This window comes from Bos taurus, chromosome 20 (genome assembly GCF_002263795.3).
Source record: "Bos taurus isolate L1 Dominette 01449 registration number 42190680 breed Hereford chromosome 20, ARS-UCD2.0, whole genome shotgun sequence".
In the NCBI taxonomy this organism is placed as follows: domain Eukaryota; kingdom Metazoa; phylum Chordata; class Mammalia; order Artiodactyla; family Bovidae; genus Bos; species Bos taurus.
The window spans coordinates 1158278-1179931 of NC_037347.1; the positions used below are offsets into that span (position 1 = coordinate 1158278).

General features: G+C 44.6%; 1 protein-coding gene across 3 annotated transcripts in view; it reads right to left on the reverse strand.

The window, feature by feature from the left end:
* The window catches only part of SLIT3 (slit guidance ligand 3), a 758707-nt gene that overhangs the window by 715309 nt on the left and 21744 nt on the right, over window positions 1-21654 (reverse strand). Inside the window, exon 1 of one of the 3 annotated variants that reach the window (XM_024981391.2) lies at window positions 5060-5695. The exons of 1 other annotated variant lie outside the window; for it this stretch is intronic. In XM_024981391.2, the coding sequence (XP_024837159.1) occupies window positions 5060-5256 (197 nt within the window). In that variant the 5' untranslated portion in view covers window positions 5257-5695. Of the gene's footprint in view, window positions 1-5059; window positions 5696-21654 lie in introns of those variants that run through there. One more of the 3 variants, NM_001191450.1, reaches the window with a different exon arrangement.

The following is a 21654-nucleotide window of genomic DNA, read 5'->3' on the forward strand; positions in this document are numbered from 1 at the left end:
AGAGGAGTGGGGTGACCTGTCCCAAGTGCAACAGCAAAGATGGAGCAGAGCCAGAACAGAGCTGTCTGTCTCCAGAGACCAGGCCTGAACCAGGAGGCACGGGGCTCTGGAATCATCTTGCATCACCCACATAGTGCCAAAGACTCCCCAGCTCTCAGACCTGTTGTTCTCCTTTCCAGGGGAGAAACAAGTCAATGACAACAAAGGGAACTGGAGAGAAACAAAGTAGCGAATATGCAGAAATAAACAAGGCCCAGCTCAAGCGCAAAAGCAAAACTTAATAGCGAACCTACAAACACATGGATTAATACAAGCAGAGCAGCAATCAAAAACCACAGAGTGGAGGATAATGCTGATGAGCTTCTGATTAAAAAGTCCTACAGTTTAAGTGATCGGGATTTCTAGCTCTTTTCATGGGCATGTGCACAGTAGGAGTTTTGCAAGATTGCTTAGCAACGCCTGGCAACCAGACTCCAGAAAGGATCACTCCTTGGTAACTCTAGTAAAGCAATAATTTTAGCTCATGAAAGCTAAATTTTAGAAACCCTTAATAACTCATATAATAGGTTACTAGTAAGAAGCCTACAGCCATACATAAAAATGCAAATCTATAACCACTCAGCTTTCACTTGTATGAACCAAAGAAAGACGTGTACTTTTGAGATTCATCATTAATTTATTTAATACACACTTGCTGAAAACCTACTATGTGCCAGACTCTGTTCTATGCTATGGGAAAGAGGCCCTTGACAGTTCACCAGTGAACTATAGGCTATACATAAAAAAGCATGGGCTGAACTAGAATCCTACTTTTAGGAAAATGAGGCCCAGAGAAGGAAAGCAATCCATTCTAAGTTGCACAGCACCCTACAGGATATTTTCAGCTGCTTATGTCCCATTCAGTAGATTCAGCAGGAAAACACTGCTCCCCTGAAAAGGTCACATTCCCATGATTGGTCCAGAGAGGCCCCAGGATCCACCAGTTTGCCTCTGAGCTTGCCTGGAGGGTTGGGAGTACCAGGATGCAGGGCCTGGCTGTTGAGCATCTTGGAAAGTCTCCCACTTGACCTTAGGACCTCTGTGGTCAAGTAAGGGAAAGCCTATGACACGGTGTCGGTTTTTATTGGACCCAACCACCGGCGAAGCTTGCCGTCATCTGGAGTGATGGAGAAAATTAAGTTACCACATTCTCACGTTTCAGCCTTTAGCCCGTATTCCTTCACAAACAGGAAATGTTTATTTAAATACAGCAGTCTCCAGCATGTTCCAGAGCCAAGTGAACAACCAAAGATGTCCACTCTTGCCCCCTCCACTGTCCAGGCCACCACCTCGCCGTGGGTGAGGAGCGGGCCTCCGCCTGCCTGGGCAGGACGGGGCGGAGGGGCCCTGCGTGAGAGTTCATTTTCATCTGGCTCCTCCTTTTCTGGGCCGAGATTGTGGTTGGAGAAGAAGTACATCTGTGGGCTCCTTTTGTACTCAGAAGGGTAAAGGCAGCATCTGTTTACTCTGTGCTCCATGGTAAATGTTTTGTTTCAGGCACCACCATTCACTTCCTCTCCCCTCATCCTCTATCTCTGCTCCATGGATAATAAATTACACTGAATTCTCCTCTGCGTTTATTTTGCTTTCTTGTGGGTGTCACCTCCCCACTGAAGGGAAAAAAAATTTGTCAGTAGTTTATAAACGGCAGAGAGTTTCTCCGCGTGATGTGCTGGCATTATGGAGAGTATGCTAGAACACAGACCCCTAGCTCACAGATACCAGCTTAATTATGAACAACTTAACAGGCCCCATTCCAGGCCTGAAGCAAAGTCCAAATCGTGACTGCATTATCCTCATGTACGTTTCCCTTAAAGGCATGCCATGGGTGGACACGGTCACAACACCAGAGCAACAACCACACACACACACCCCTTCATAAAAGGCTCTTTGGGAGACAGAATAGCAGGAATGCAGAAGGGAGAAAATGCTTCCTCTTTGTTATAAAATGCAATGTAAACATCTGAGATCAGAAAATGGCTTTTAGGAAGGTCCCGAGCATCTAGGGGTAGCGCTGACAAAAGTTGTTGTCGTTCCTGTTTAGTTGTTCAGTTGTGTTTGACTCTTTGCGATCCTGTGAACTGTAGCCCACCAGGCTCCTCTGTCCGTGGGATTTTCCAGGCAACAATGTTGGAGTGGATCGCCATTTCCTTCTCCAGGGGATCTTCCGGACCCAGGAATCAAACCCCAGTCAGATTTTTTACCACTGAGCCACCAAGGGAAGCCCCACTGACAAAACTTAGCCACACGAAAAAATGAGCCTTGAGAAGTTGAAAGCACTCACTAAAGGAAAGTTCCTTCTTCCATCCTTTGATTACATTCTTGAAGTTGGATTACTGGTTTTCCTCTGTATATGCCATGATTTTATATACAGTTACTGGAATGCAGTGGACGCTCAAGTTATGTTTGTTGAATGAATGAAGGGAAGAATGAATGAAAAATTCCTCCCTAAAGAAATCCTTAGCATAACTCAGAAATTCCACCCCCTCCCCCCAAGAGTATGCAGAACTGAAATGTTACATGTGAGCTGACAGAGAGGGTGTGGGATGATGAAGGACTATTGGAACTGTTGTTGGGAGGCTGTGCCTAATCCTTGCAGTAACTCTGACCCAGCCTGCCTGTAAAACCTGTCCCCATCCCCCACCCCGAGGAGGAAAGAGACTAGATGAAAAGCCAGCCTTGGCAACCACCTCACCCTAATGCAAGCCCAGCAAACGAGACATCAATGACCAGAACCAAGGGAGATGAGATTCACACATTCCAAAGCATCTCCTACTCTGCCAATGCCTGCTGGTGGCCATGATGGCAGAGGCCCATGGGAATGCCCAGGACTCCAGTCTCTACCCAGTTTCTTCAATTACAGAGCAGATGGGCAGACCCCAGTTGCCTGGGTCTCCTGGGGGAGGCAGTGCAGTGGCATGCTGGCTGCAGAGCTGTGCCTGCAGCTTTTGAGGACTTCCTACATGCCACAAATAGAGGGGCCTACTCTCCTTGTTGTCTCAAATACGCCACATGATTTTAAATATCAAAGAGGCCCCAAAGAGGAGCGCTAATGTCAAAGCAAGTGAATGTTCGCAGAGCGCACCTGAAGCAGCAGTAACAGTTGCCTATTCTAAGACCCCAGCCCAAGGAGAGCCCTCCCAGGACCATCTATTTACAGATCTTGGTCCAAGTTGACCCTTGTTCCAAGGATGTCCAGCAGAGGGGTAAGGGGTGTACACTTGGGAGCCAGATATACTCGAATTCAAACACTTAACTAGATACTACATGACCTTGAGCCAATGACAAAAAGGCTTAACAGTTAAGTGGAATGATAAGCATTACCTTTGTAACTAATAAGAGGGTTGTAGAGATTCAGTAAGGTAACACATGTAAACAAACTGAGGCACACAAAGCATTCGCTAAACATTAGCTACAGTTGGCTACAGTTATTATTTCACTCGCTCATGTGGTTGGCCCCGGTGTGAGGAGGGAGGTGACTTTATCAGTTATAGGTTTCCAAAAACACCACTAAAACAAGTTTTTCACTGGCATGGTAGAATATAATGTCTGAATTCAGTCGTGGAAGCCTGGATTCTGGCCCTTTTATTGCCACCAACTTGCTGTGTGACCTTAGGCGAGTCATTTCACATTTCCAAGCTACATTTTCCACGTGTATGCATGAAGGTTCAGTTCTACCCTCCTCTAGAACTGTATGGTTCACCCCCCACAGAATAATCACTGCACTTGGAAAAAAAAATGTTTTGAGCCAAAGCAAAGCAGGAAAAAGGAAGGCAATTCTACTGAGTCTCTGCTCGGGGACACACAAAGAGTAGGCAGCAGAGAATGAAGTGGCAGGAGGTGATTAACAGGAATAACACACTCTAAGACAATCCATCTTAGTCTCTTGCCACTCTCCTCCAGACTAAATCGGGGAAGGCAGAATCTCAAAGACCCCTGCGCCTACTCTAAGACACGCGGGGAAGGGGCAGTGGGAGAGCCAAGACCCGCAGGAAGCTACCAGCTAGAGCAAACCCTCGCCCACTTCTGGGCTGTGTTCCCAGTCCCTTCCAACCCCCCTCCACCATTTCTCCTTCCTTCTTCACTCCTGACTGCAGGCTAGAAAGAGCCCACCCCAGTCCAAGTTTTGAAATTGGTCCGAGGATCAAAATGATAAATGTTTCCAAAACGTTGACATATGAAAAGTAAATATTTGGTTGCACAATTGGGGTTAAAACGAGGGTCAATCCACCCCACTCTCCAAGCGCCTCTCCTCTTGCTGCCAAGCCCAGGATCCGAGGTTGAGTGCGGTTTGTAAGATTATAGCGCTCGCTCTCATTTAAAGGGCTGTCAGCATTTCCATTCTCCAGCCCCGTTCGGAGAGGCATTTATAACCGAGCCATAAAAAATTCACCCGGGCTGCAACTTGGCTTCTCGGAGGCTGCGCTCCAGGCAGGGCGGGTTTTGCAAGCACCCACTCTGAAATGGTTTGGTTCCTAAGAAGTTAGACCTTCAGACACACTCTCAACTTTCCTCGCAAGGGCAGCCAGAGAGCGGCTGGCCCATGCTGATCTCCGAGCTGGTCACAGTCTCTGGAGCCCGCTCTCCTAGTCCCCGTGCCTTGCAGCCCCATCACCCTTCCGCTTTCTTCTTCCCTCCCTCTTCAAATAGCGCGGGCCCCTTCCTCTCACCCTAAGACCTCACCGTAAGACCTCCCTGGCTGCAGTGTCATCTCCTCCCTTTCCTTCCGCCAGCATTCTCCTTGGAAACTGTCAGCTGGCCCTGCGTCTGGAACCCTTCACCCCTGGAGAGGCACTGCTCTTCGCTCATCACAGGGGGCCTCAAGCCCTCTTTCCTTAGACCTGTCCAAAGCCACAGACCCCCAACTTAGAGGGTGGAGGATCCGATCCAGGAGATGGGGAAGGCAGAGACTGCAACCAACGCGACCAAGGGGAAAGGAAGGCTCTGGCGCGCCTGGGGGCCCTTCTGTGGGACCCAGGTGGGTGGCCCGGGTGGGGTAGGGCGGGGCGGGGGTACTCACAGGCGCTCGGCGTTGCGGGGGATGCCCCGGGGAACAGCCCGGAGGCCCAGCCCATGGCAGTCCACGCTGGCGGCGGAGCAGGTACACTTGGTGGGGCAGGCGGCAGCGGGGGGCCCGCTCAGAACACTCGCCAACGCCAAGGCCAGCATCAGGCGGGCGCGCACGGCGGCGCCGGCCCCCGTCCGCCCGGGGGCCATAGTGTGCAGGGGCCCGCGCCCGGAGGAGGCTACCTCGGCAGGGCAAGACGCGTGGAGCCCGCGGAGATGCGCTAAAAGCACGGACGGCCTGGGGAGCGGGCAGCGGAGTTAGCGCGGAGGAGGAGCGAGCTCGGCGCTCAGGCGCACGGGGCGCGGGCGGAGCGGGGCGCGCCGGGAGGCGACGGCGGCAGCAGCTCCATCGGCGGGGCCGGCGCTGCCCCGCTGCGCATCGCTCGGAGTGCCCAGGTGCCGAGCGCCCCCTGGCCCCACCGGACCGCGGCCCGGGGCGCGGGCCGGGTCGGAAACCTGGGGAGAGCGCAGTGGGGCGCGGCGCCCGGAGCGGTCCGGCTTGGGGCCGGGCTCGGGAGCGCGGCGGCGACGGCGGCTGGGGCACGGGGCGGCTGGGTGAGCTGGCCGGCGCTCGCTCTCTCCATTCACTGAGCGGGGCAGACACCGGAGACGCGGGGCCCACCCCTCCCGCCCCCCCAAAAACGCCAGCTCCGCCTCCCATTGGCTGCGCCGCGCGTCATGTCGACTAAGTTGGGAACTTTGCTGGAGCGACCGGGGAGCACGAAGGGAGGAGGCCACAGAGGAGTGAGAAGGAACCGGGCGGGAAGAGGGACTCGCTCGGCCAGCAGGGCCCCAGAATTGAGGCTTATTCACTCTAGGGAGCCAAGGACTGAACAGGCTGGTGATACATTTTCTTTATTCCAGCACTGAGCTAGGCATGCTACTTACAGTTTTCTCTGTCCCAACATCGTCCCGCAAGAGGGAATTTGTAGACCCCTATTTTATAGATTAGAAACTCAGAGCTCAGAGAAGTGAAGTGACTTGCCTGAAGTCACACAGCCACTGGGGACCCCAAACCGTGGCCCTCTCATTCACCATGTTTTACTTCACAGTCCATCAAAACTGCAGCCCTGCCTCATCTACAAAGATCCTCAAAGATCCTGCCTGATCTTGGCCAAGATCCACTTCCTCCTGAAGGACCTGTTGCATTGACACGACTGCCCTCCACGGTCACACGTGTCAGAAAACGGCCACCTGAGTTGTTCAGGTCACTGTCCGTAAGCCCTACTTGGAAGCATTGCTTCTTTGCCCAGCCCCAACACTGGCTGTGCTGCTAAGAGTAGTGATGGCTGGGCCATGAACCCCTAGATTGACAGTGCTGGGTTCCTAGGCCTTGAGCTTCTGTTTCCTGACCAGGTGACTTTGGGTCAGCCGTGTCACCTGAACCTTGGTTTCCTCAAAGCAAGGAGGCCACATCACTGTCTGGGCCCCCCTCCCTGGGTTGTCTGGGCCATCAAAGAAGAGAAAGTGTGATTTTCAAAACATTCATTGCATGCAAGGCAACCCTTTGGCCTCTAGTGCCTTCCTCTCCCAGTGCCCGCTCTAAATTGGCCAGGTCTGAGCTTTTCCAGATGCCCTGGGGAGGGCATGTGTTAGGGGCTCCATAAATACTTGTTGGAATGATTTTGTTTGTTTGTTTGGAGGGAGAGGGCAGGAACTGGAGGAAGCATTGCCCAGACTTCCTTGAGGTCTGCTCACAGTGAAAACATCTGAATGAGCCTTTGCATATATACACATTCATACACACACACACTCATACCTGCAAATACACCAATGCCTACACACACCATCACACATATCATCACACACATCCACTTGTATACAAACATGCTTCCACATACTCTTACACATTCACAGTCATATAACACATGTGTGCATCATGCTCCCACATACCCTGTGCCAGCAACAACTATTCTCCTGACATTCTTCCATTTTCTTTCCCATAAATGCTACTCTGATTCCTTCTACTGCATTTTCCTTCAAGGGAACTTTCAACTGCTTGGACTATAGCCTATGAATATACAGCAGAGGTGCAGATTTTATTTTGTTGTATTTAGCAGATTTTCAAAGTTTTAGCCCCGGGCACCCAATTGTATGTACATGTACACACACATGCACTTATGCACACACTCCAGCCCCTCCATCATTCATAAACACATTAGGTGCAATTTACTGCTGTTATTCTTGGGAGCAGCTTTCAGCACAGATGCTGTTGTCATCGCCCTCTGGTGGCCATAGATGGTCGACGGGTGACTTCAGCATTTAAGAACTCTAAACATCCTTTCCTCTGAAGCTTTCCTCCAAACCTTGAACCAATTTAGTACCAGGACTGAGGCAGATGAGAGAACTGGGCAAAGGCCCAAGGGCACACAAGTGTCTCAGACTGTCTGGAAAAGAAAGGAGTAGGGGTTTCTTTGTTTTCTCAAATGCATACTAGAGCGCGTTTTGCAATCCCTTCAGGCTGGGCTCTAAGCACAGTATGTGTGTGTGTGAGTGAGTGTGTGTGTGTGTGTGTGTGTGCTGGGCTGGGCTCTAAGCACAGTGTGTGTGTGTGTGTGTGTGTGTGTGCTGGGCTCTAAGCACAGTGTGTGTGTGTGTGTGTGTGTGTGTGTGTGTGTGTGTGTGCTGGGCTCTAAGCACAGTATATGTGTATGTGAGTGTGAACGTGTGTGTGTGTGTTGGGGTGGGCGGGGTGTTTTCCATTTAAGCTGCTGGGAGGGGAGTTCATGAGCCTGACTAGATCTTTAAGTGACTTTATAGGCATTCAAGTTTGCTCTTCCCTGGGAGAGCCACCTTAGAACAGAGCCCGGAGTCAATCAACCCCAAGAAAGGGGAAGTGGGAGAAATAGGAGGTACACAGGACACTGGCTACCCAGAACCATGGAGTGTGTAGGCTGGAACAACCGTAGACATCATTTAATCCACTATCTGTGTTCTGAAGATTGCTGCTTCTACATGTTTTTTCAAGGGCGGAAGTTTCCTTGGACAAAAATAAAGTAAGGAGTGCTACTCACTTTCACCTCTCCTGGTGATGGCATCACTGATAAGTATATTAAAGAGTATTTAAGAGTCCTAAAATAAAATGGTTTAAAGTTTATTCAATTCAAGGGACTTCTCTAGTGATTCAGTGGCTAAGACTCTGTTCTCCGAAAACAGGGGCACAGGTTCAATCCTTGGTCAGGGAAGTAGATCCTGCATGCCACAACTAAGAGTCTGCAGCCACATGAAAAAGAGCCCACGTGCTGCAGCTCAGACCCAGCAACCAAATAAATATAAATAAATAGATACTGTTTAAGTAGTGTTAAATTCAGTTTCCCAGTATCACTGGCCCTTTTGCATGTAAACTTAATATTCTTTTGAAACTTTTGGAGAACCCCCAATAAAATTCAACCCTTATATCTAATAACATGGAAATTAAGTCTCAGAGAGGGAAAGGCACCAGTACAAGGTCACGCAGTGCATCGATAAGCCAGCCAGAGCCAGATCCCAGGCTCCTCATGCCCAGTATGGGGCTCCACCCACTCCCCCGCCCCACTGATTCCAAGGAATCTGCAGAATGCGTCAGCCTTCCCATGGAAGAATTACTCTGTGTAAAGAAGTCTAAGTCCTTATGAGGTCAGGGTATTGGGCAGGACTTTATGTCTAAGTTCCAGAGATGACTTTTATACTCTGTGGAATGATTTTCAGACTGCTACACAAGTCTCTGGGGATTTTTGGATCTTTCTTCAAATCAAAAAAATGTTCCCTTTACTTTTCCATAGCCTTCTCAAAAGCAAACTATCCACCCATTCCCCCAGGAAAAGCCACCTCAGACTTTCTCTTCCAACCTGTTTTCTGTCTCAATATAAGGCCATTTTAATGATAGCAGGTTTTCTGGTTGCAGCAATAACTAACTGAAGTAAAGAAATGAATTTTTAAGAAGGTTTTGGGGTAACGTAAAAATGTAAGGAACAAATTAAAGAGGGGGGTTTCAAAAAAGACAAGAACCAGGGCAAGAACTAGGTGCCAAGCACCTAAGATTTCCAAACAGCCAGGAAGAAGAGATTGGTTGGCCTGCTGACATCACATGATCACCCCCTTGGTCAAAGAAGACAAGAGCCCATGGGTGAGGGTCCTTTGCAAACTACACTCAGCTAGGCAGGTAGAAGTGGTGCAGTCAAAGGAGACTCAGGGAGCTGTTCGCTAAAAATGTAGGGGAAGGCAAACAGAACCAAAGCCTCTTGTCTCTGCCTCACACCACAGCCATTCATTTCCTGAGCCCTGTTAATTCTCCCCATGATTATTTTCTGAATCTGTCCCCTCTTCATCTTTGGTGCTCCTATCATTGTTCCCGGTTATGAAAACCAGCTTTCATATGGCCCTTGTTCACATTGGCCCCCGTATCAGTTCTCTAATTTTGTTTGTCCCTCCCACCCCCAATCCATCTTTTGCTCTGATGATCAAGGGACCTTTCTAGCAAATCTGACAGTGCAATCTTGAACTTTGAAATAGACTTCTGTCTTTGCCACCTCATCTCCCACCACTCCCCCACACCCTCCCAACACCCCTCCTGGAACATCCTACCCTGCTCTTCCCTATCTGGGTCTCCCAGAGTCGGTTTAACTGTTGATTTCTCCAGGACATCTTGCTGAGCCAGACTATTAGATTCTCTAGGGCAGTCACCATATATAATCCATTTGTTCCAACATTTTAATATAAAAATTTTCAAACATTCAGAGATGGCTAATTCATTTTTGCATGCTTGATGCCTAGAGGTACAAATAAATCTTTGATGACTGATGAATGAATAAATGAACAGATCCATGAATGAATGATCCTCCCAATCTTCCTATTCTCCCGTCATAGTTTTACTTATTTTAATTAACACTGCTTGATCTTTGGAGGAGGAAGAGGTTACATTCTTCTAGAATTCCTGGGAGGTTTCTTTCTAACTATATATATTCTCTCTCGCTCTGATACATTTTCTCCTGCTCCATTAAAACTTAACGTTTATGCTGGCCATTGTCTAATGGATTGTCCACATGGTTCTCTGCCCACTGTCTCCCGATTCTGTTACCGAGGAAGCTGGCCTTGATGGGCTGCATCACCTGCACACTCTTGGGTCTGGTCGTGCAGGGAACTAGCAGGATACAAGAGCCCTGGAGGAGAGCAGGCAGGACTTCCTCCACAAGGGCTTCAGTCTGGCTGTGGCTGCCTTCCTCTATCAAAGGTCACAATTCACGGCTTCTGATCTGTCTTCTAATTTCTAGTGCCATCCCCTTGCCTCTTTGGGGATGAGAGTAAGAATAGCTGCCTGTTATCGTAAACCTGACAGTTCCCATGCCCTGTTGATTCCTTAACCCTTGCCTTGCTTTTCTAAATAATCCCCTTATTAAACTGTCTTCAGTTACTCCTTTGAGTTATGTCATCCATGTCCTACCAGGGACCCTGAAAGGAACACACTGTTCACCAAAGCAGATAGATCTCTGAAGAGCAGCTGAGCAGGGAGGGGAGGGAGAGACAATGAGACCCCCACTTTGACATTAAGACTGTTATCCCCATTAAACCCAAAGAACATGAACAGGGTTAAGGAAAGATACCTTGTTTCCAATGCAAAGTCTTCTTTCTCTCTTCTCTGAGAAAGCAGGACCAGTAAGGCCTTATTGACAGTTAATCTATTGTCTCCCCAAGAAGCAGGATCCATTCTGACAAGATAAATACCTCATTTTAAAATAATATATTTTGGAGAAGAAGATAAAGAAACAGAATCTTCCAAAATCCAGGTATACCTCTAGTGGATAACTGTTACTCTTTACTCCAACTATTGTGATTGTGGCTCAGAACTTTCTTGTTCTTACATAAGCTTATTGCCCTCAAGACTGATTTTTTAGGGGTTCAGCAAATGACTGAAATGAGCAAATCAGAGTCTTTCCTAGGATTTTTGTAACTATAACTGGAGAAAGAGACCTAGTTCCTCTGTGATTACAAAGCTGGAACACGTGATGAACACGAGTAAGTGGTCATGCTTTCAGTTGTGTGGCTCAAGCCGCTATAACGGAATGGATCAGAACCATTTTCTAGAAGGGTAAATGGCATCTAGCTTAATTTAAGCAATCAAACAACCGATTATTGGGACCTTCCTACATGCCTAAGAGAAGACACAGACCACAGCTGCCAGCAATCCAGTTAGGGAGACAAAATTAAGATATATGAAAGAAAAGAAAAGATATGGCATACAATTAAATGCTAATTGGTATGGGTCATATAGTCATTGCTATGAAAATTCTAAAGAGGAAGAAAGCGCTTCAAGCTGAATCAGGAGGGCTGAGGGATACCATTTGGCTTTGGAAGGATGCGTATATTTGATGAAATCAACGAGAGGGAAAAGAGTCTTTGCGTTGAGGGAAGCAAAGGCAAGAAGGCAGAAATAGAATAGTGTGTGGGGCTTGTGAGAGGGCTCTGGGAACGTGGTGTATGAGGGTTTGGGGACATATTTCTACTGATCTGAGACAAAATTTGCGAGAAAGAACTTGGATGCCTGATTTGCCTTTGGAGGGGGCTTGGTCACCTTGCCAGAGAAGCTGGAGGACGCTGTGTAGAGACAGTGACTCTGACTTTGAGCAATGGTACAGACTGGAATCCCCAGAAGGGAACCTTTAATGTGACTCCAGGTCAACTTTGCCCTGGTCTGGGAGGAGGCCAGATGATCTGGGGTGCTTTTGTTTCCCTGAATTGTTGCATTTAGATGGTGACTCAGCCAGCTGTTGGAGTCAGCTAGAGTGATGCCCTGAGCGGCCTGGCAGGTTGGTGAGTTCAGTCAGTTGCCTCTTCAAACTATCAATGAAGATTTGTCTCATATTTGAGCAAAGCAAAAACTGTCACTGGGGAAATGGCTCTCCAGTCTGAGGAGTATTAATCACCTAATTAACCAGAACACCTGCTCATGAAACTTATCCCACCCAGGGAACCAAATTAAACAAAGCACGAGGATGTGCCGCACAGACTTGGTGGTGACATCTGCATCTTTGGCTGGCCTCCTTGGGCACTGGGGCTCATGAAACTCTCTAGCCAGCTGTTGGGTTTGCAGAAACTTTGAGAATACTAGCTTTGTTTAGCAAATAGTAATCAGTACAAACAGAGAAACTCTTCTTGCAACTTACCTGGAATCATGGATGTCCCTAATGAACTAGGTACTATTCTGAATATTTTGCATATATTAACTATATAATCTTCACGGTAACCGACTGAAGTCCCCTGCTGTAGCAGAGACTGGCTCCATGCTCACAGATCAGATCCAGTTTCTTTTCCCTGGACACACAGGAAGACTATATTTCCCAGTTTCCTTTGCAGTTACATGGGGGCCATGTGCCTCATTCTGACCAAATAGAATGTGTGCAAAAGTAATGCATACCATTTGCACAGTTGGTCTTTGGAATCTCTTATATAACCAGGTAAGACTTCCTTCTGACTGTTAGCTGGGTATAATAGAGGGGATTCAATGAAGGATCCCAAAGTATCACTGAGAGAGTAGTAGAGCCACAAAAAAGAAGACACTGGAGTCCCTAAATTACCACATAGAAAATAGTGATCAAACACTCTGTAACATGAGAAAAACTTACACTCTTACTGAGATCTTGGGGTTGTTTATTTCATCCATTAGCATTAATTACCCAGGCTGAAACACCAATGCAATCTTGGCAACTTTGTTTGCACAATCACACAGGACCAATCTTAGGGAAAGCTACTACCTGTGTGTGTTACAGTTTCAAAAACAACAGGGAATTCCTCCCATCCTGAAATCATGTTTTATTCTGTTAGCTCATAGATAAAATGCTTTTTAATAAACACCCTCATTATCTGCATTTTCTTTCTTATTCATATAACATATCTTTGCTGAGTATGTTCAAGGTACAGGTAATATTAATCATCTTATAGTGAAGACAAAGTAAACATAAAGTCTTGTATGGGCAACAGATATAAATCAATTAAACAAGAAAGTAGATAACTACAGATTACAAGATGTTAGGAAGAGAAGTAATAACGTGACATGATAAAGACCAACTGAAGTTAACAGATGTTCCAAAAAGTGGTTAGGGAAAGAGACTCAAAAGACAAGAAGAGTCTTGCTATGATATAATAAGTTATGGAGTAGGGCAGGTCACTATCCCAAGAGACGAAATAGAACACGTGAAGGCCCTGCCGTATGGCATGACTGGTTGGAGGAAAAAGAAAAGGCACTATGGTTAGATCCCAGAGCATGAGGGAGACCTGTTCTGGGAAGATCAGAGTTATTTCTCCCTCACTGTTGCATTGACACCAGTCTATGCAAATTACAACAAGTGAGCTTACCTCTGTCACTTGTGTGTATGATGAGAAACGTAAGCTCTTAGATTAACCTGATCTGATACAGAATCTATTTTAGTTCCAGGGGTATTTATATACAACTGCTAGTCGCTCAGTTCTGTCCGACTCTTTGTGACCCCATAGACTGTAGCCCACTAGGCTCCTCTGTCCATGGCATTCTCCAGGCAAGAATACTGGAGTGGGTAGCCATTCCCTTCTCCAGGGGATCTTCCTCATCCAGGGATTGAACCCTGGTCTGCATTGCAGGCATATTTTTTGCTGTCTGAACCACCAGGGAAGCCCCAGGGGCTGATAAAAGGCAAATTAGTTAAGGGAACTGTATTAAAGCTATCCGCATAGGCAACATCATATTTTCCCACAGTCTTTAGGTTTTTTGATGCTGCTGGTAGGCAGGGAGGAGACATGAAGAAGACCACCAGGGTAGGAGATTAAAGCCCTTCTAACCTACGCTTTGAGTCAGCACTCTTTGACTGAATTCTCACTCCTGGGGAAGGCATGTAAAATATTTTATTGTACAAATATCTGTTTTGCCAAGTTTAGCTAGTAGCACCATCATCTCCTCAAATGGCCAGACCAAAAACCTAAACGTCATCTTCAACTCCTTCCTATTTTCCCTCTTAATTCAATCCATCCATCAGCTCACCAAAACCTCTCAGTTCCTCAACTAAAGTCTTGGTGAGATCCTACCCCCAACACTATCTCCTTGGCTGCCTTCAAGAAGCCTCTCTGGCTTCTCACTCAGGCCCTTCAACCAGCTCTCCTATTCAATTCCTCAGTCACACTCCAGAGCTTAGAGGCATTTCCATTACTTAGAGACTAAAGGCTAAGGTATACACATGGTAAAGAAGGGTCTTTATTAACTAACCTTTACACTGCCTTTTTATCTTGCTTCAGTTCAGTTCAGTTCAGTCGCTCAGTCACGTCTGACTCTTTGCCACCCCATGGACTGCAGCATGCCAGGCTTGTCCCTGTCCATCACCAACCCCCAGAGCTTGCTCAAACTCATGTCCATCGAGTCGGTGATGCCATCCAGCCGTCTCATCCTCTGTCGTCCCCTTCTCCTCCCGCCTTCAATCTTTCCCAGCATCAAGGTCTTTTCCAAATCAGTCAGTTCTTCGCATCAGGTGGCCAAAGTATTGGAGTTTCAGCATCAGTCCTTCCAATGAATATTCAGGACTGATTTCCTTTAGGATGGACTGGTTGGATCTCCTTGCAGCCCAAGGGACTCTCAAGAGTCTTCTCCAACACAGTTCAAAAGCATCAATTCTTCTGTGCTCAGCATTCTTTATAGTCCAACTTTCACATCCATATATGACTACTGGAGAAACCACAGCTTTGACTAGATAGAGCTTTGCTGGCAAAGTAATGTCTTTGCTTTTTAATATGCTGTCTAGTTTGGTCATAGGTTTTCTTCCAAGGAGCAATCGTCTTTTAATTTCATGGCTGCAGTCACCATCTGCAGTAATTTGGGAGCCCAAGAAAATAAAGCCTCTCACTGTTTCCATTGTTTCTCCATCAATTTGCCATGAACTTAGTTTTCTGAATGTTGAATTTTAAGCCAACTTTTTCACTTTCCTCTTTCCCTTTCATCAAGAGGTTCTTTAGTTCTTCTTCAATTTCTGCCATAAGGGTGATGTCATCTGCATATTTGAGGTTATTGATATTTCTCCCTGCAATCTTGATTCCAGCTTGTGTTTCATCCAGCCTGGCATTTCTCATGATGTACTCTGCATATAAATTAAATAAGCAGGGTGACAATATACAGTCTTGATGTACTCCTTTCCCAGTCTGGAACCAGTCTGTTGTTCCATGTCCAGTTCTAACTGTTGCTTCTTGACCTGCATACAGGTTTCTCAGGAGGCAGGTAAGGTGGTCTGGTATTCCTATCTCTTGAAGAATTTTCCACAGTTTATTGTGATCCATCCATACAGTCAAAGGCTTTGGCATAGTCAATAAAGCAGAAGTAGATGATTTTCTGAAACTCTCTTGCTTTTTCTATGATTCAACGGATGTTGGCAATTTGATCTCTGGTTTGTCTGCCTTTTCCAAATCCAGTTTGAATATCTGGGAGTTCACAGTTTGTGTACTGTTGAAGCCTGGCTTGGAGAATTTTGAGCATTATTTTGTTAGTATGTGAGATGAGTGCAATTGGGCTGTAGTCTGAACATTCTTTGGCATTGCCTTCCTTCACAAATCCCCATTCCCACCTGAGGCTGAGCCGTAGAAAATTAATGTCCCCTGACTGCACTGAAGTATTTGCCATTTGTCATCTTATCTCATGCTCTTCCTTCTTTCTGCAATTCCCTTGCCCACCTCTTCCCTTTGGTGAAATTTTCCTGGTCCTTCTTCATGCAACTCAAGCCTCACCACCTCTGTGAAATATTTTATACTGGAAGGAGGAGAAGGGGGTGGCAGAGGATGAGATGGTTGGATGGCATCAGCAACTCAATGGACATGAGTTAGAACAAACTCTGGGAGAGAGTGAACGACAGGGAAACCTGGTGTGCTGCAGTCCATGCAGTCACAAAGAGTTGGACATGATTTAGTGACTGAACAACAATAACAAATATTAGAGACGTCTTCATTTGATCTCTGGCTATAGAAATTTCTATTACTGTAGACCTTACTCTAATGTAATTTTCTCTTTACACTTCTCCCTTCATCCCCAGTTAGACTGTGAGTCCCTCGAGAGATGGAATGTGATTGACTAAACTCCTTGAGAGAGTTATGTACCCTCAGTGGTGTGTCTGAATCCTCTTTACCATTCTTTCTTCAATCCATCTCTTTCAGAATTTCTTCCCAATATTCTACTGAAACTGACCTCCCCATTCTTCTAGTTACTTAAGCCAAAATTCTTTGAATCATCCTTCCCTGCTCGCTTTGTTTTATACTCAACATCCAAACAATCAGCAAATCCTGTTTATTGTTTCTTCAAGTCCAGAATTCTACCATTTTGCTTCATGTCTACTGTTCCCACAAGTGACTGTCACGTCTGGCCTGGATTATAGTAATAGCCTCCTACATCCTAGCTTCCATCATTCTCTAATGTAATTAACTTCTAACCCATCATTCTCATAATGTTAAAATATGTGTAAGATCATATCCCTCTTCTAATCCAAAGCTTCTAGCAATGATGCAGTAACAGGAACTGGATTTATCCTCCCTTCTTAAACACATAGAAAACTGGGCACAATGTATGAAAAAGATGATTTTAAACACTGGAAAATTGGAAGTGCATGACTGTGCTCCCTGAAATGAGAAACAAATGAGATGAGTTGTACAAGTTTGCTCTCACTGCCTAGAGACATTTTCCAAGCTGAAGTACAGGGAGAAGAACTAAGCATTCTCTCTAAGTTGAAGAGACAAAGATTAGAGAGGCCAGTGAGTCTTGAGTTGTGAGACTGTACACTTGATAAGTAGTTGCTCAACAGAAGAGACTTTCTGATTCTAAGAATCTACATAGAGGCTCCTCTGAGTTTCTGGCTGAGAGTTTGTAAGAGAGGACTATATGAGGCTGAGGGAACCACCAGAGAGCAGTAGAATAACCCTAATTCCTACAGTTCACACTGGAATTCAGTGTTTCCACTGGCCACAGTGAAAGTCCTTCATAATACACAGGCCACTTGGTAAAAACCTCAGAAGAGCATTGATTTAATAATAGAGCTAGCAACACTACAAAGAGGATGTACCTATGAAAAGCTTAAAACAAATCTCAAAAGAATTCAACTGAGTTCATATAACTTAACTGTGAGATAGGATAACATTCCACACTCTTGAAAAAAAATATACAACATGAGCACTCAACAATGTCAATTTCACAAAGACTGGCATTGTGCTCTGTTGTGTCTGACTCTTTGTGACCCCATGGACTGTAGCTCACCAGGCTCCTCTATCTGTGGGATGGTCCAGGTAAGAATACTAGAGTGGATTGCCATTTTCTCTTCCAGGGGATCTTCCTTACCCAGGAACTGAAGTTGAGTCTCCTGTATTGCAGGCAGATTTTTTTTTTTTTTTACCACTGTGCCACCTAGGAACCCGTTCAGAATGATTGTCATCTAATAAAAAGTCATCAGGAACACAAAAAAGCCTGAAAATATAATTTATAAAATAGAAAAAAGTAAAATAGAAGCAAACCCAGAAATGGTAGCAATGATAAAATTAACAGACAATGATGTTAAAATAGCTATTATAAACATACTTGAAATTTAAAAGAAGTAGGAAAAAAATGAAGATACAGAGAGAATCATATGGAATTTCTAGGGCTATAAAATACAATATCTAAAATGAAAGGCATTGGAGGGATTAACAACAGGTAAAATCCAGAAAAAGAACTTGCATCCAGGATTTTTTTTTAATTGTACTGCTTCATAATTAAAAGACAAACAGCCAAATTAAAGATAAGGAAAAATCTTAAGAGATACTTCATTAAAGAAGATATAGAAAGAGATACAAATAGTAAGCAGACACATGGAAAGGTGCAAAAAATCATTCAGTTCAGTTCAGTTCAGTCGCTCAGTCATGTCTGACTCTTTGTGACCCCATGAATCGCAGCACACAAGGCCTCCCTGTCCATCACCAACTCCCAGAGTTCAATCAGACTCATGTCCATCGAGTCAGTGATGGCACCAAGCCATCTCATCCTCTGTTATCCCCTTCTCCTCCTGCCCCCAATCCCTCCCAGCATCAGGGTCTTTTCCAGTGAGTCAACTAATCGTATGAGGTGGCCAAAGTATTGGAGTTTCAGCTTTAGCATTATTCCTTCCAAAGAAATCCCAGGGCTGATCTCCTTCAGGATGGACTGGTTGGATCTCCTTGCAGTCCAAGGGACTCTCAAGAGTCTTCTCCAACACCACAGTTCAGAAGCATCAATTCTTCGGTGCTCAGCCTTCTTCACAGTCCAACTCTCACATCCATAAATGACCACTGGAAAAACCATAGCTTTGACTAGACGGACCTTTGTTGGCAAAGTAATGTCTCTGCTTTTCAATATGCTAAAAATCATTAGTCATAAATAAATGCCAGTTTAAATTTAAAGCTACCACTATATAGCCACTAGAATGGCCAAAACCAAAAAGTATGAAATTACTAAGCTTTGATGAGGATATAGAGAAACTGGACCCCTATTCATTGCTAGTAGGGATAAAAATGGTATATATGCTTTGGAAAACAGTTTGGCAGTTTCTTAAAAATTAAACATATACTTATCATCATATATAGGACTCAGTAATTTTACTTCTAAGTGCTTGCCCAAGAAAAAGGAAAAGATATATCTATAAGAAAACCTGTATAGTGATATTATTCATAACAGCCAAAAATTGAAACTCTGTGTATATCCACCAGTTGATGACTGGATTAAAAAACTAAAAATAATATATTCATACAATGGAATACTACTCACCAATTTAAATAAATTAAAATAAATTCCTGATACATGCAGTCATACATATGAAACTCAAAAACACATAAGGGATTTGATTTAGGTCATACCTGAATGGCAGAGTGATTTTTCCTACTTTCTTCAATTTAAGCCTGAATTTTGCAATAAGGAGCTCATGATCTGAGCAACAGTCAGCTCCAGGTCTTGTTTTTGCTGACTGTATACTTCTCCATCTTTGGCTGCAAAGAATATAATCAATAGGATTTCTATATTTATCATCTGGTCATGTCCATGTGTAAAGTCATCTCTTGGGTTGTTGGAAAAAGAGTGTTGTCCATGACCAGTGACTTCTCTTGACAAAACTGTTAGCCTTTGTCCTACTTCATTCTGTACTCCAGGGCCAAACTTGCCTGTTATTCCAGGTATCTTTTGACTTCCTACTTTTGCATTTCTAATCCCCTATGATGAAAAGGACATCTTTTTTTTTTTTTTTGATGTTAGTTCTACAAGGTATTGTAGGTCTTCATAGAACCAGTAATCTTCAACTTCTTTGCCATCAGTGGTTGGGGCATAGACTTGGATTACTTTGATGTTCAATGGTTTGCCTTGGAAATGAATTGATATCATTCTGTCACTTTTGACATTGTACCCAAGTACTGCTTCAGCAATACGTGAACTGTGAACTTCCAGATGTTCAAGCTGGTTTTAGAAAAGGCAGAGGAACCAGAGATCAAATTGCCAACATCCCCTGGATCATAGAAAAAGCAAGAGAGTTCCAGAAAAACATCTACTTCTGCTTTATTGACTATGCCAAAGCCTTTGACTGTGTGGATCACAATAAACTGTGGAAAATTCTGAAGGAGATGGAATACCAGATCACCTGACCTGCCTCTTGAGAAACCTATATGCAGGTAAGGGAGCAACAGTTAGAACTGGACATGGAACAACAGACTGGTTCCAAATAGGAAAAGGAGTATGTCAAGGCTGTATATTGTAATCTTGCTTATTTAACTTAAATGCAGAGTACATCATGAGAAACGCTGGGCTGGAAGAAGCACAAGCTGGAATCAAGATTGCCGGGAGAAATATCAATAACCTCAGATACGCAGATGACACCACCCTTATGGCAGAAAGTGAAGAGGAACTAAAAATCCTCTTGATGAAAGTGAAAGAGGAGAGTGAAAAAGTTGGCTTAAAGCTCAACATTTAGAAAACGAAGATTATGGCATCCGGTCCCATCACTTCATGGGAAATAGATAGGTAAACAGTGAAAACAGTGTCAGACTTTATCTTGGGGGGCTCCAAAATCACTTCAGATGGCGATTGCAGCCATGAAATTAAAAGACGCTTACTCCTTTGAAGGAAAGTTATGACCAACCTAGATAGCATATTCAAAAGCAGAGACATTACTTTGCCAACTAAGGTCCATCTAGTCAAGGCTATGTATGGATGTGAGAGTTGGACTGTGAAGAAAGCTGAGCGCCAAAGAATTTATGCTTTTGAACTGTGGTGTTGGAGAAGACTCTTGAGAGTCCCTTGGACTGCAAGGAGATCCAACCAGTCCATTCTAAAGGAGATCAGTCCTGGGTGTTCATTGGAAGGACTGATGCTGAGGCTGAAACTCCAGTACTTTGGCCACCTCATGCAAAGAGTTGACTCATTGGAAAAGACCCTGATGTTGGGAGGGATTGGAGGCAGGAGGAGAAGGGGACAACAGAGGATGAGATGGCTGGATGGCATCACTGACTTGATGTACATGAGTTTGGGTGAACTCCAGGAGTTGGTGATGGACAGGGAGGCCTGGCGTGCTGCGATTCATGGGGTCGCAAAGAGTCGGACACGACTGAGTGACTGAACTGAACTCAACTGCATTTCAGACTCTTTAGTATAATAGCATTAAAAACATTAACTATTTAGATGCAAAAGATTGAAATGCTGACAATGACAAAATGTTGATGACAGAAACCCAGACAATCTTATAAATGGATAGATACAACTGTGCTCATGGATTGGAAAATTTAGACATCAATTTATCTCAAATTGATTTACACATTCAATGCAATCCCAATCAATATCATAGCATGACTTTTTTGTGTAGAAATTGACAGGGAAATTCTAAAATTTATATTGAAAAGCAAAGGAACTAAAATCACTGAAATAGGTAATTCTGAATAAGAAGAATATAGTTGGAGTAGTCACATTACCCACTTGAAGACTTACTATAAAGACAGAGTAATCAGGATGGTGTAGTGTTGACTAAAAGAGAGACACAGATCAAGGGAATAAAATCAAGAGTTCAGAAACAGACCACACATATATATGGTTATTGATTTTCAACCAAAGGGCCAGAGTAAGTCAGTATGTAAAAGATAATCTTTTCAGCAATGGGTGCTGGAACTATTGGCCATTTATATGCTAGATAAATAAATAACCTCGACCTTTTTTTGCACAATATATATAAAATTAACTTGAAATGGTCTGTATCTAAATGTCAGCGTTACACATATAAAAACTTCTATAAGATATAGGAGAAAATCTTTTTGATTTTAAGTTAGGCAAAGATTTCTTAAATAAGCCACAGAGAGCACAGACCATAACAGAAGAGAATTGGTAACTGAACTAAATCAAAAGTCATCTCTTCTTTGAAAGATATTAAGAAGATTAAAGATAAGTGACATATATCTGATAATGGCTTTGTGTTCAGAATATTAAAAAAACCTCTCAAAATTCAGTAAGACAAGGAAACTAATAAAAAATGGGTAAAAGATTGAACATCAGATCAGATCAGAGATCAGATCAGTCGCTCAGTCGTGTCCGACTCTTTTCGA